The 14548-nt window shown below is 41.2% G+C and overlaps 1 protein-coding gene across 1 annotated transcript; it reads left to right on the forward strand.

The window, feature by feature from the left end:
* Window positions 1–11528: 11528 nt before the first annotated feature.
* LOC140555663 (C-C chemokine receptor type 4-like) lies at window positions 11529–13087 on the forward strand. The gene is made up of 2 exons (XM_072678964.1): window positions 11529–11604; window positions 11726–13087. Exon 2 carries the CDS (start codon window positions 11883–11885, stop codon window positions 12777–12779), a length of 897 nt encoding a protein of 298 aa, XP_072535065.1. The 5' UTR covers window positions 11529–11604; window positions 11726–11882; the 3' UTR covers window positions 12780–13087.
* Window positions 13088–14548: the final 1461 nt, after the last annotated feature.

Genomic DNA, 14548 nt, shown 5'->3' on the forward strand with positions numbered 1-14548 from the left:
TGTCCTAGTCCAAATAGTAGAGTACTATGGTCTCCTTTTCGACTTGTGCTTAGTAGTGTCTAAGCTTAGAGGTATCTTTAAATTTTAAGCCTATTCAAACTTGCTGAGCTTATTCTTGAGTAAATAGCGATGCACTTTTGTAAGTCGCTTTGGATAAGAGTGTCTGCTAAATGCCCTATATATAATACAATATATAATATAAATATTTACTACTAGTGGTAGCAATATTACTACTACAGCTATTACTATTACTATTATTATTACTGTTGCTACTTTTACTGTGATTACTACTAGTTAATTACTACTACTGCTAAAACTGCTACTACTATTACTACTACTACTATTAACACTACTATAACTACCATTACTACTACTGTTACTGCTATTAGTACAATATTACTAGTACCATTACACCTCTTACAACTACTGCCATATCTACTAGAATTACTACTTTTGCTATCACTACTGCATCTGCTACTAATAGTAGTACTATTACTGCCACTACAAATACTTGTACTAGTCCTAGTTACTTTGATTACTAGTACTATTGCTTCTACTGCCATTGCTACTACCTTTACTACCACTGTTACTACTATTACTCTTGCTACTAACATAATTACTCTCTTAACTACACTCTTACTACCATTACTCTTACTCTTAATACAATTAGTACTATTATTACTACTACTATTGCTGCTACTACTATTACTGCTACTATTACTATTACTACCTCTACTATTATTACTAGTACTATTACTACCACTAGTACTACTACTACTACTGCTATAACTGCTACTAATCCTACATTACTGCATTTTAAATAAAAAAATATCATATGCACATGCTTCATCGGAAGTGGTGTGAGCTGATGTAACGTGCTGCAGCTTTCCAGAGAAGAGAGCTTTGAGCAAATGAAAGCAAGCAGCCCTCTCATTTTTAAATCACTTCCCCCATTCTGACAAGGATAGTCTGTTATATTAACAAGCTCATGCTTTCACTGCTTTATCAACTGTGCTCATCAGCTAGGCCTACATCACTAGAAAGTCCAACTTTATAGCTCCATATTGATGCCTCACAGATAAGGCCTGGCAATAGACCAAAAGGGGATGTTGTCTACTCAAGTTCTTACAAATAGCTACAACACCAGGTGGTTTGATTTTGGCCAGCACAGTAGGAAAGTGACGTGTTACGGAAAGCATTGGACCGCTTCTTATGTGTTTACATCGATGACATATTAATATACAGCCAGTCCCTGGAGGAACACGTGGGACATGTCAGGCGAGTCCTCCAACTGCTCCTGGAGAACCGTCTTTTCATCAAGTTGTTCCACACAGAGACTGTGTCGTTCTTGGGGTTCTCCAAAGGCACCCTTTGCATGGATCCAATCAAGAATTGGGCTGTTAAGGACTGGCCACATCCTTCTTCTCTCAGACAAGTCCAGTCCTTCCTGGGGTTTGCTAACTTCTTTCACTGCTTTGTGCGTAATATCAATACAGTGGCAGCTCCTCTCACTGCTCTAACTCGAAAGACCCCAGGCCCCTTTCGTTGGTCCATGGAGGGGCTAAAGGCTTTTGAAGAAATTAAAGTGAGGTTGACCTCACCTCCGGTTTTACAGCTGCCGGACCCCAATGAGCCATTTATCGTCGAGATAGATGCCTCGGATGTATGTGTAGGTGCCATACTGTCCCAATGCCAGGGCCCAGCTAAGAAAATCCCTGTGCATTCTACTTGAACAGGCTTACCCCGGCAAAATGCAACTATCCCATTGGAGACAGGGAGCTCCTTGCGGTGAAGTTGGCCCTGGATGAATGGAGGCACTGGCTTGAGGGAGCCAAACATCCGTTTATTGTTTGGACAGACCACAAAAACCTGGCTTATATACAGCAGGTCAAACACCTGAACCCTCGGCAGACCCGATGAGCACTGTATTTTGGCTGCTTCCATTTTACGCTGTCCTATAGGCCGGGTTCAACCCAAGAGACAGCAGAACTGCTGGGATCGGGGACCCCAATTCGCCAGCTGGTTATGGAGGGCTTTCTGAGGGTTGATGGGTGCCAGAGTCTTTCCATCCTGAATCGAATGGGCAGGCCAAACGAACCAACCAAGACCTTGGCCAGCTGCAGGGAACCCAGCCTCTTGGGTGGATCAACTGCCCTGGGCAGAGTATGCTCACAACACGCTTTGGCACTCATCCCTGTGTATCTCTCCCTTTGAGTGCTAATTTGGGTACTACCCATCAACAAGTGATGGAGGTGGGGGTTCCCTCTGCTGTGCAGCTCGTCCGTTGATGTCGTAGGACCTGGCAGAAGGCACGGTCCACCCTACTGGCCACCACGAGGGCCAGCAAGAGGATTGCAGACCGCTCAAGGCACTGTGCTCCACCTTTCCGTGTGGGTCATTAGGTGTGGCTGTGTGCAGATGTTTGTGATGCAGATGTGTTTAAATGCGTACATTGGTAACAAACATCAAGTGAAGGTTCTTTAAACCATTAAAAGGCTTTTCACACTCACACATCTCTTTTACAAACATGGTTCTTCAAGGAACTAAGAGTAATCAATGTTCATGAATAAGGTTACATGCTTTTACATGTATTTAACCTCTTCTCACCCTCACACAAACACACTGCTACCATCCTACAACTTAGGCCTACCTGCAGTCCCCCAGCCACAATGTCATAATCACAGTTAAATGTCAAATACTGCAGGATACTCCTTTCCTTATCTGACATCTCATTCTACAATCATCTCCACTGAATAAAAGAATACTTTTTATTTGACTCTGTGACCTATTTAAAAAATTTTTTTTAACATTTTGGGCCTGCTGATTCCACTGTTGTGGGGTTCTGCTACTCAATGGTGCTAAATAGGCTCCTCACTATTCACACTTGCAACTCATTTGCCATTCACCTCATCATCCTGGTCATGGTGGTCTTCTTCTGCTGCTGGACACCATACAACATTGCAGCCTTCATCAAAGGTCTGGAATTAATGACCGCCATACCTCCAAAGTGCAAGACCAGCAAAACGATTCAGTCGGCTATATAGTTAACTAAAGCTATCGGTAATTCCATTTTGGATGTGTTTGTTGGCGAGAAGTTTAAGAGGCACCTCTTTAGGCTCCTGCGTCAGACTCCTTGCATCACCTTGACCCAGGCTGCAGACTCGGTCAGTGCCAGTGTGGACAAGCACTCTACTGCCATGTAAGCGAGGCAGGCACAGAGATCTCGCAGGAATCCGAAATCTTATTTTACCAAATAGGTATCACTGTACATTTATGTGCTGTTATTTTCTGTCTTTAGATGAGCTCTGAGTTGCTGGACATGCTTATATTCATAATACTCTTAATATTGTTGCACTATTGTGAAATCTTTACCTTACACATGCTTCCAAGTTAAAGTGTCACTGAATTGCTGGTTCTAGACCAGAATCTACTGATTTAAAAAGAGTTTAAGAGGCGATTTGTGTGGAAAAATCAGTATATATGTGATTTGTTTTGTTGATAAATAATTTTGTTAATAAAGCTAGATGTGAAATTATCAACTTGACGTGTCAGTAATAAGTACAGAGGTATTGGAAAGGGAAAGAAAAATTTCAATAATTAATAATGAATAAGAGTAACAGGACTGTACATTGAGTATCTTATATCCAGATGTTTCCAGGGTGCTTTTTTCTTTGTGTGAGACCAGACAACTTAATATTATAATTAAAATTAGAGAGCCAGAAGGTAACACAGACACAAGAGCACCCTGAAAACACCAGCATCTATCTGCTCCACCGTCAACAAACCTGAGGGATCACGTGTAAGCAGCAAGACGACAGCTCCAGCATCTCAGTGTACTACAATTCCCTGGGTCTGTGAACCCCTGGACCTGCAACCTTTATCTAAGAAACATTAATTACCAAAAGCTAAACCAAACAGATGAGTTTGCAGCTTAGATGTAAAGATTGAGTCCCAAACATTATCTGGAAGGTTATTCCAGAGTTGGGGGGCTTTATAGGAAAAGGCTCTTCCCCCTGCCAAGGTTTTCTGAATTTTAGGAACTATTAAGAAGGCAGCACCCTGAGATCTAAGTAGTCTTGATGGTTCGTAATATGTAAAAAGATCCTGCAGGTACTCAGAAGCGAGGCCATCTAGGGCTTTATATGTTAATAAAAGAATTATCTTACTTCTGTGTAATTTGATGATAATTATTTTATCTTTACAAACTGATAGTGTCCCGTTAGATATGATTTGAACCATGATAGGGCTGTTCCTGTGATTCCAACCATTTTCTCTAATCTTTCTAGTAATATAGTATGATCTATTGTATCAAAGGCTGCTCTAAGGTCTAGTAGGGCTAAAAAAGATACATGGCCTTGATCAGAGGCAAGAAGGAGATCATTTGTAATCTTCACTAGGGCTGTCTCTGTGCTGTGATTGGGTCTAAATCCAGATTGGAATTTCTCATACATGTCATTCTTACTCAGGTATAAGCAGAGTTGTTGGGCCACAGCTTTTTCTAATATCTTAGATACGAATGTTAAGTTGTAGAGGGAAGAAGTTTAGAGGGAATTGGGTCAAATGGACAGGTTGTACAATTTGATGAGGTAATAATTTGTTTCTAGTTCTGGCTGGGGGAGTGGGTAGAAGGCTTCCAGCCTTTGTTCTACAACTAAGTTATGTTCTAAAGCAGCTACATCAGGTGATGGCCATGTTTGATTTAATAAGCAGGGTTGGATTTGTCTAATATTTTCTATTTTATTATTAAAATAGTCCATAAAACATGACTGGTTAAAGATGTTGGGATCTGGGGTTGAGAATCTGCCTGGCTTTTAGTAAGTTTAGAGATCTCAGTAAAAAGAACTCTAGGATTGTTTTTGTTTTTCTCGATCAGCGAGGTCAAATATGCCGAGCGAGCTTTAATGAGTGCCTTTCTATATTGACTAAGGCTGTCCTTCCACGCAGAGTGGAACACCTCTAGTTTGGTTGTCCGCCATTTACGCTCTAGTTTCCGCACTGTTTGTTTTAAGGTACGAGTTTGATCACTGTACCACGGTGCAAGCCTTTTTTGCCTTGTCATTTTATTTTTAAACGGTGCTACTTTGTCTGAGGTTGATAGGAGGGTATTTTCTAGATCGTTTGTTAATTTAACTAGCTCCATTTGGTCCAAAGGAGTGTAAGCTAAGGTCAATAGGGGTGGGAGGTTTTTCAGTAAACTGTACAGCTGTCATTGCGGTTATTGTGCGCTTTAGACAGTGTTTGGGGGACGAATGAACATTTTGCCTAAGATGTAGCTCAAAGGAGATTAGATAATGGTCTGGTATTACTGAGCTTTGAGGTAGAATATTTAGATGATCCATGCTAACACCCAGGGTCTGGACTAAATCTAGGTTGTAGTTACGTCACCAAAATCTCAGAATCCAAAAATCTTATTTTACCATCCAGGTATCACTGTATATGTATGGCTTGTTATTTGTTATCTGTCTTTAGATGAGCTCTGAGTTGTGGAACATGCTTATATATAGATACCCCATAATACTCTTAATACAGTTGTACCATTATGAAATCCTTATTCTTATTAAGTGTCACTGAATTGCTGTTTCTAGACCAGAATCTACTGATTGATACTGATGAAAAAGAGTTTAAGAGGGAACTAAGTGAAAATTCAGTATGTATATGATGTAAATACTTTTGTTAATAAATCTAGATGTGAAATTACCTACTTGCCATCCTAACATCTCAAGATTCAGTACTGAAGTATTCAACTTGAATGCCAGGCATTAAGGGAGAGTTCAGACCATGCCTACAACATATGATGATTTCAGAAGAGACTGAAGAGAACAGAGAGCACCCTGAGACCTTTGGGCTGTAGTTCAGACAGCTTCATACACCCTTGACACCACAGGCACAGCCCGAAAGTGTTTGTGCACACTTTCTACATTTCTTTCCCATGCTGTGAAACCCCTACCTCAAAAAGCATTTCATCACGGTGACACAGGAGTGTACATTGCACCTGCCACGAAATCTAAGGCAAGTTTGCAGCAATGAACTAAACATGGTTTGTTTTGGATGACTGATATCTGTCACCCGTCTTTGTCTATGGTGTGTTCCGGACTGCTGGGGTGGCACTTTGGCTTCACAGTTTCACCACACACCTTCCACTGGATTAGCAACTCCTACGTGAATGAGCTCCACCCACAATACTGTGATAAAGATAGAGACCAGAGACCAGCAAATTCAAGGATTCCACTGCAGCAGAACTGCAGCAGAAAGTCTTAGTACATCCAGCATCATCAATAACCTATTCATCACCTGTTCATATACATTTTTGATGGCACTCTTGGTCTAAAAATATGCTGAAAATGATGACATTAAACACGCAAACGTAATTAGTAACTACGTTATTTACTAAAATGGAACTAAAAGGTAGTTCACTTATTTAATTCACATATTCTGTTACGCCGATGACACTCAACTCATGCTCTTTTTCCCACCGTCTGACACACAGGTTTCTGCCCGCATCTCAGCATGCCTCGCTGACGTCTCTTCTTGGATGTCGGCTCACCACCTCAAACTCAACCCCAGCAAGACGGAACTGCTGTACATCCCAGGAACTGCTGGACCAAAAAACGATCTTGCCATCACCTTTGAGAACTCACTGGTCACTCCTTCTACAGAAGCTCGAAGCCTTGGTGTAGTCATGGATGATCAGTTACCGTTCTCAAGTCATGTTGCAAACGTAACTCAGTCCTGCAGATTTCTCCTGTACAACATCCGGAGAATTCGACCCTTCCTCTCTAGAGAGGCCACCCAGGTGCTTGTTCAGTCTCTCGTCACTTCCAGACTTGACTACTGCAACTCTCTTCTGGCTGGTCTTCCTTTGCGCACCATCAGGCCCCTGCAACTCATCCAGAATGCAGCGGCACGGGTCATCTTCAATGTTCCTAAATTCAGCCATGTCCCTCCACTGCTGCGTTCTCTTCACTGGCTTCCTGTAGCTGCTGCCCGCACCAGATTCAAAACCCTGACACTGGCCTACAAATTAAGGATTATATGCAAATTCTGGGACAATTCTAACTTACCTTATGCCTTACATGCAGTCAGTACAGGCAGGGTAGTAATGGCGAGGGCACACTGGTCGATGGCAGACATGACACCTGTGTTGTGTCTTCCTGTCCGAGCCTGTGGGGCAGTCAGCACACCTCACTAAGTGACCTCCGCTTTCTGCTGCCACTGGTTCAACCTCTCTAGCAGTAGTGCCAGGTGTAAGGATGTTGCACACAATGCAGATTCTGAGCTGATGGGACAGACTTGAAGAGGGGGGTCTCTGCTCTGTCCATGGCTTGATAAGTGCCATTGCCAAAGCCTGCATATACTGCTTCCTCCTCATTAGTGTGTCACCTCTCCTTAAGGCATTCTCCTTGTGAATGATCCATGAGTTTATCACACCAGCGTTCATCATGCCATATAGCACACACAGTGGCCACCTCTTGGTTTTTGTTTTTTTCACTTGTTAGCATGCCATAGTAAAAATGCCTGATACAGGATGACAGCTGTGGATGAAATGGGGCAGAGAATGTAGCATAAGGTAAAGAGCTGTCGAAGGACACCAGAAACAAAATTGTAGACCTGCACCAGGCTGGGAAGACTGAATCTACAATAGGCAAGCAGCTTGGTGTGAAGAAATCTACTGTGGGAGCAATAATCAGAAAATGGGAGACTTACAAGAGCACTGCTAATCTCCCTCGATCAGGGGCTCCACACAAGATCTCAGCCCGTGGGGTCAAAATGATCACAAGAACGGTGAGCAAAAATCCCAGAACCACACGGGGGGAACTAGTGAATGACCTGCAGAAAGCTGGGACCAACGTTACAAAGGCTACCGTCAGTAACACACTACGCCGCCAGGGACTCAGATCTTGCAGTGCCAGACGTGTTCCCCTGCTTAAGCCAGTACAGATCCGGGCACGTCTGAAGTTTGCTAGAGAGCATTTGGATGTTCTGGAAGAGTATTGGGAGAATGTCTTATGGTCAGATGAAACCAAAGTAGAACTGTTTGGTACAAACACAACTCACCATACCAACTGTGAAGCATGGGGGTGGCAACATCATGCTTTGGGGCTGTTTCTCTGCAAAGGGATTAGGACGACTGGTCCGTGTACATGAAAGAATGAATGGGGACATGTATTGTGAGATTTTGAGTGCAAGGTCATGGAGAGGCCTAGACAGTCTCCAGATCTCAACCCCATAGAAAACCTTTGGAGGGAGTTGAAAGTCCGTGTTGCCCGCCGACAGCCCCAAAACATCACTGCTCTAGAGGAGATCTGCATGGAGGAATGGGCCAACATACCAGCAACGGTGTGTGCCAACCTTGTGAAGACTTAAAGAAAACGGTTGACTTATGTCATTGCCAACAAAGGATATATAACAAAGTATTGAGATGAACTTTTGTTATTGAACAAATACTTATTTTCCACCATTATTTGCAAATAAATTTCATTAAAAATCAGACAATGTGATTTTCAGAATTTTTTCTCATTTTGTCTCTCATAGTTGAGGTCTACCTTTGATGTCAATTACAGACCTCTCTCATCTTTTTAAGTGGGAGAACTTGCACAATTGGTGACTAAATACTTTTTTTCCCCACTGTATATGCATACACAGTCATAGTGCTGAGCTAGAACCATTTCAGATAGGATATGAAAGGTGGAAACTGGTCCTAGATCAGTGCTAAGATTTGCGGTTTCTTGCACAGACACTAGAATGCTTTGTGGTATATTGCTTATTGTAAAGTAGTGCACACAAGATTGTGCAAAAGTCAGGGAACCTTCCTTTCTTTAATAAGTCATTATTTTTTTATTAGATATAGATATTAGATAATCCACATTAGGGGGAAAGGGAAAGGGTAAGAAGGTAAAAAACATGAGCTTTCTAAACTGTGCAAAATGTCATAACTGAATCCCTAACCACAGTGCAAAATGTGGTAGACCACCAAAACTGCCCCATCAGATAAACTGCACTTCAAAAGCTTTCATATTTGTGGGAGAAAAGAAAATCAAACAGAATGGATGTGGAGCTGGCTGAGAAGCTTTTAATGAGTAAACGCAAACTGAAAAAAAGAACATTTGATTAAATCAAACTACCGAAGCTGCTGGTGAGTCCAACATAGGGTGTTTTTTAGATTGAACATACTTTTTGGTGTACGTGACAGGAATGTTAAGGGGATCCAGATGTGTCTGCAGCACGTAGACCACATAAGCAGTGGTGGGGGCTGATGAATATTCCTTTTGGACATCATGCATATCGGAACCCTCTTTCTAGGGAGAGAGAGCAGAGGGGCAGCAAGAATTGGTGGACTCACTTCACACTGTTCTTTTGATTTTAATAAAAAGTCTCCTTTTTAAAAGAAGTCACCACAAGAAAATGGCACTCAAGATGGGACTTCAGCTGTGATTTCTGCCGGCACAAGACGGTTCGACGTGGCAAACTCCTGCTCTCTAGCCGGCATTAAACGGTGAGCACTTTTCTCACTATTTGAGCTTGAGTTTTACTGAGGTGTGTGCTGTGAGGATGCACCGAGTGAAACTGTTATGTGTGAGGTTGTGACATTAACTTGGGAGGAGATTCTGTTATAAATTTGGGTCGTTTGTGGGGTGTGCAGAAGGGGTTTTAATATAAGGCTTTATATAAGTGTCAGAAGAAAAGAGATATAGGGTATAGTGTGCACAGAAGAGAAGAAAGGGATAGCTTAAAACAGTTGACTTGTGGTGTGTGTGAGTGTGAAGGGGGATTCTTGTGTGTGTCTCAGTCCCTCCTCTTTTTCTTTGTCCCATTCCGTTGGGGTTAAAGGGATATGTTTGGTTAGAGGAGAGTAATTCTAAAACTCTCCATACTGTTGGCTTTTACTGAAAAAACAATTGCACATATACAAATACCCTACCATCACTATTTAAGTCAATTCTGATATTGTTTCAGAAAATGTGTGCCTTTGTGGGAGGTTGTGAATTTAAGGGAAGATATGGGGGTCCATAGAGGGAGGAAAAAAGGAGGTAATGTTTCATGTCGTATGTTTAGTCTGTGATTTTGTTTTGATGGCTAGAAATAGATAAATGTTAATAATTAACATTCCAGGTGATTCCAGGTGATTCCAGTAACTGCAGCTCTTGTGCAGTTGGTAATTCCAGTCAAACTAGGCAGATCAGTTCGTCTTTCTTGTGGGTGTGGAAGATTTAAAACTGGAGGTAATAACCCCCCTCGGTGGAGAAACAGTCGTGGTGAAGAGATTGTGTTAGCAGGACCTACAGTTGATATAGTGCCTTACAAACAGAGAAAGTGTGTTTTGTCCAATGACATGAGGTGGTTCACATTTAGATACAATTGTTCAATTCTTATGGTTAATGTTACATGGGAAGATCAAGGGGAGTACACATGTACTTATTTTAAGTTCAACTTAACATAAAAGACTCAAGCTTAACTGAAATCTCCACAGTAGATAAAGGGGACCAGTCTATTGTCTCTGTAATCCTGGGATTCTGGGGAGCTGTGTTTGCTTTGATTGGAAAGAAATGTATATATATGTATATGTTTGTATAAAAAACTAAATATGTATGTTTGTAGTTATAAAGTTATGAAGTAATTCAGGTAATTCAGAGAGAATTTGCCCAAATCTCCTTTCCTTCCTACATGTTTCTCTCTCAACTTTTTTGTTTTTTGTCATGACATTTTTGCTTAACATCATTACCTCATTTCCCCTCCTTTCTTAAAAGCACTGCACGTGGAGTGGTGAGGGCTCAAGATTTTCTTCATTCTTCAGATTTGAAATAGGTGCAGCAGTGTTCATAGGCTGGGGAGGGTCATCTCTGATTATAGCTGGAAGTGCTGTTATGTGTTACTTCTGTGGAAAAGAGGGAGTCCACTCCAGATAAGCTCTGTGCAGTATTTGAATAATGAATGTACAATATCCACAGGCAACAAGATGTAGCAGGTCATAATGATGACAAAATGCTATTGATGACCTGTGACAGAAAGGATCCACAATATCACTTTGCAATCCGAATATCTAAATTTAATATAAGTATACATACAACCAATTATGCCATTCATTGCAAAAAAAGTGTTTTTTTCATGTGTTTCTAATTACAGAAAACACACGTTTACGTTTTTTGGACTAATTTTTGGAACTGACATTTGGTCATGAAAGAAAATGATACAGAGAATATGTTATGCACAATAGTGGTCTTCTGCCGACATTGCCACTGCCGTATGACATTTCTGCATTTTTTCTGTATCCTCAGTGCAAGCAAGACTGCTCAGTTTGGGTTCAGCAAGAAAAATGATGAACAGCACCAGTAGTACTTGGGAAATGACAACAGCCATGTGAGAATGTTCATAAACTCATTTAACTTAGGGGCTGCCAAAGAAAGTGCTAAAAACAAAAACTTTTTTTATAATCACCCTGATCTTGTATTTAAAGTTGCAGGTCCTTTAATATATCACTTTGTTTAACGTTTATTTGATGTTAATCATTCGTGTGATTTTTTCTCTCAGTGTTTTTTCCAATCTCAGTGTTGCAACTGTAGCTCAGGTGCTGAAGAACAATGACTCTGATGGTGATATCAATCCAAGGTGAGAGCAAAACCTGCTGTGTTTAAAAAGGCCTTTTCATATTTAGTGTAAAATTACTGTATCATCGTGACATTTATTCTACAAAGTTCTTCTTCAGTAATTTTATCTTTATTGTTTTCAGTGGTTTCCCGTATGACTACACAAGTTATGATTACGACGACTTGTCTATTCATGCACCCTGTGTTTATGAAAAGCATGGCAAAAATTTCTTTCCTGCGCTCTATTCGCTGTTCTTTCTGGTGGGCTTCCTTGGAAATGTGCTCGTGGTGTGGGTCATCATGGCGGGCGCTCGCCTGAAAAGCATGATCGACGTGTGCCTTCTGAACCTGGCTTTAGCCAACCTGCTCCTGGTCTTGTCCTTCCCTTTCCTGGCCTACTACGCAAGACACAGTTGGATTTTCGGGCAAACCATGTGCACCATGGTCCTTGGTATGTACTATATTGGGTTCTATAGCGGCAGCTTCTTTATTGTGCTGATGAGCATCGACAGGTACTTGGCTGTGGTCCATGCTGTGTTTGCCAGGGTCCAAACAAAGACATATGGGATTTTGGCCAGTCTGACCATCTGGATCATAGCTGTCTCTGCATCTTTCCCTGAGCTGGTTCACCTTAAAGTCGAAGAGATTAATGAGGAATTCCTTTGCAGTGCATATCCAGGAAACCCTCAGCAATACCAAGATCAAAACCAAACCCATTTCTTAAGAACTGCTGGCCTATTTAAAATTAACATTTTGGGCCTGCTGATTCCACTGTGCATTGTGGGATTCTGCTACTCAATGGTGCTGAAAAGGCTCCTCATGATTCGCTCTTCCAAGAAATTTGCCATTCGCCTCGTCATCCTGGTCATGGTGGTCTTCTTCTGCTGCTGGACACCATACAACATTGCAGCCTTCATCAAAGGTCTGGAATTATTGACCGTCATACCTCCAGAGTGTGAGACCAGCAAAATGATTCAGTCAGCTCTACAGTTCACCGAAGCCATCGCATACTCGCACAGCTGCCTGAATCCCATCTTGTATGTGTTTGTTGGTGAGAAGTTTAAGAGGCACCTCTTCAGGCTCCTGCGACAGACACCTTGCATCAAGATGAAGTTCATGAAGAGCTACCTGACCCAGACTGCAGCCTCAGTATATTCGCAGACTACCAGTGTGGACGAGCGCTCTACTGCCATGTAAGCCAGGCAGGCACAGATTCTGAGGAATACGAAATCTCATTTTACCATCCAGGTATCACTGTAAATGTATGTGCTGTTATTTGCTATCTGTCTTTAGATGAGCTCTGCATTGTGGAACATTCTTATATATAGACACCCCATAATACTCTTAATACAGTTGTACCATTATGAAATCCTTATCCTACACGTTATTCAATGTAAAAGTGTTACTGAGTTGCTGTTTCTAGACCAGAATCTACTGATTTAAAAAGAGTTTAAGAGGGAACCAAGTGATTAATCAGTATGTATGTGATGTAAATACTTTTGTTAATAAATCTAGATGTGAAATGATCTACTTGCCATCCTAACATCTCAAGATTCAGTACTGAAGTATTCAACTTGAATGACTGACAGTTCAAAAAAGGGTCATATCTAAACATTACGAAGACTGGGGTAGATGTGTCGTTGGGGAATTTTACTTTAGCATTAAATATTACTAAAGGTATAAATGTATCACATCCACCAGAACCAGCTGTCCAGGTGATTCCAGTAACTGCAGCTCCTGTGCAGTTGGTAATTCCAGTCAAACTAGGCAGATCAGTTCGTCTTTCTTGTGGGTGTGGAAGATTTTAAACTGGAGGTAATAACCCCCCTCGGTGGAGAAACAGTCTAAATTGTTAGATCAAGGGGAGTACACATGCACTTATTTTAAGTTCAACTTTATGCCGGTACAAAAAGTGTGGAGACAGGAGTATGTAACTTGTAAGATGATAGTTAACATAAAAGACTCAACTGAAATCTCCACAGTATATAAATGGGACCAGGAACGATTTTCTGTTGCAACCACTTTAGGGGTAAAAACTGTGCCAAGGCAGGTTACTACTTCAGCTTCAGAAACAACCAACAGTGTTAATGTTTCAAGTCAGGCTACTGCTGTAGTCGCAAATGCAACGGAACTTGCAAAGACCACAATGATGGGAATAACACCTGCTGGTGTCACCTTCGGGAACAGTACTAGTGAGAATTACTGACTCTGTAAGAACTGCTATAACTGCTACTAATCCTACATTACTGCATTTGAAATGAAAAAATGTCATATGCACATGGTTCAAGGGAAGTGGTGTGAGCTGATGTAACATGTGCTGCAGCTTGCCAGAGAAGAGAGCTTTGAGCAAATGAAAGCAATGGACTGGCGTGGCTAGGACTGACAAGACACTAATATAATTACTACTACTGCTACTACTATTACTCTTGCTATTAATATAATTACTACCACTACTTGTACTACTACTATTACTACAATTACTGCTACTATTACTACATCTACTATTATTACTAGTATTATTACTACCACTAGTACTATTACTACTGCTAAAACTGCTACTATTCTGACATTATTGCATTTTAAATTTAAAAATATCATATGCACATGGGATACCATACTTCATGGGAAGTGGTGTGAGCTGATGTAACATGTGCTGCAGCTTTCCAGAGAAGATATCTTTGAGCAAATGAAATCAAGCGGCCCTCTCATTTTTAAATCACTTCCTTCATTTACAAGCTCATGCTTTCACCAAAGAAGCCAAATTGAACTGTGCTCATCAGCTAGGCCTACTTCATTAGAAAGTCCAACTTCATAGCTTTACCTTGCACAGTATTGTGCACCTACAATACTGCCCCAACTGTCTCCTTAGGATATCTAAAAAGATTATAATAAATACAAATAAACTAATAAATAATGTTATGATTTTGGGTGTGAAGCTTAACGATTTCCAAAGCTCATCAATGATC

Source organism: Salminus brasiliensis, chromosome 5, assembly GCF_030463535.1.
Source record: "Salminus brasiliensis chromosome 5, fSalBra1.hap2, whole genome shotgun sequence".
Classification (NCBI taxonomy): Eukaryota; Metazoa; Chordata; class Actinopteri; order Characiformes; family Bryconidae; genus Salminus; species Salminus brasiliensis.

Coding starts and splice junctions, on each gene's coding strand:
- LOC140555663 (XM_072678964.1), top strand. CDS start 11,883: ATGGCGGGCGCTCGCCTGAAAAGCATGATCGACGTGTGCCTTCTGAAC.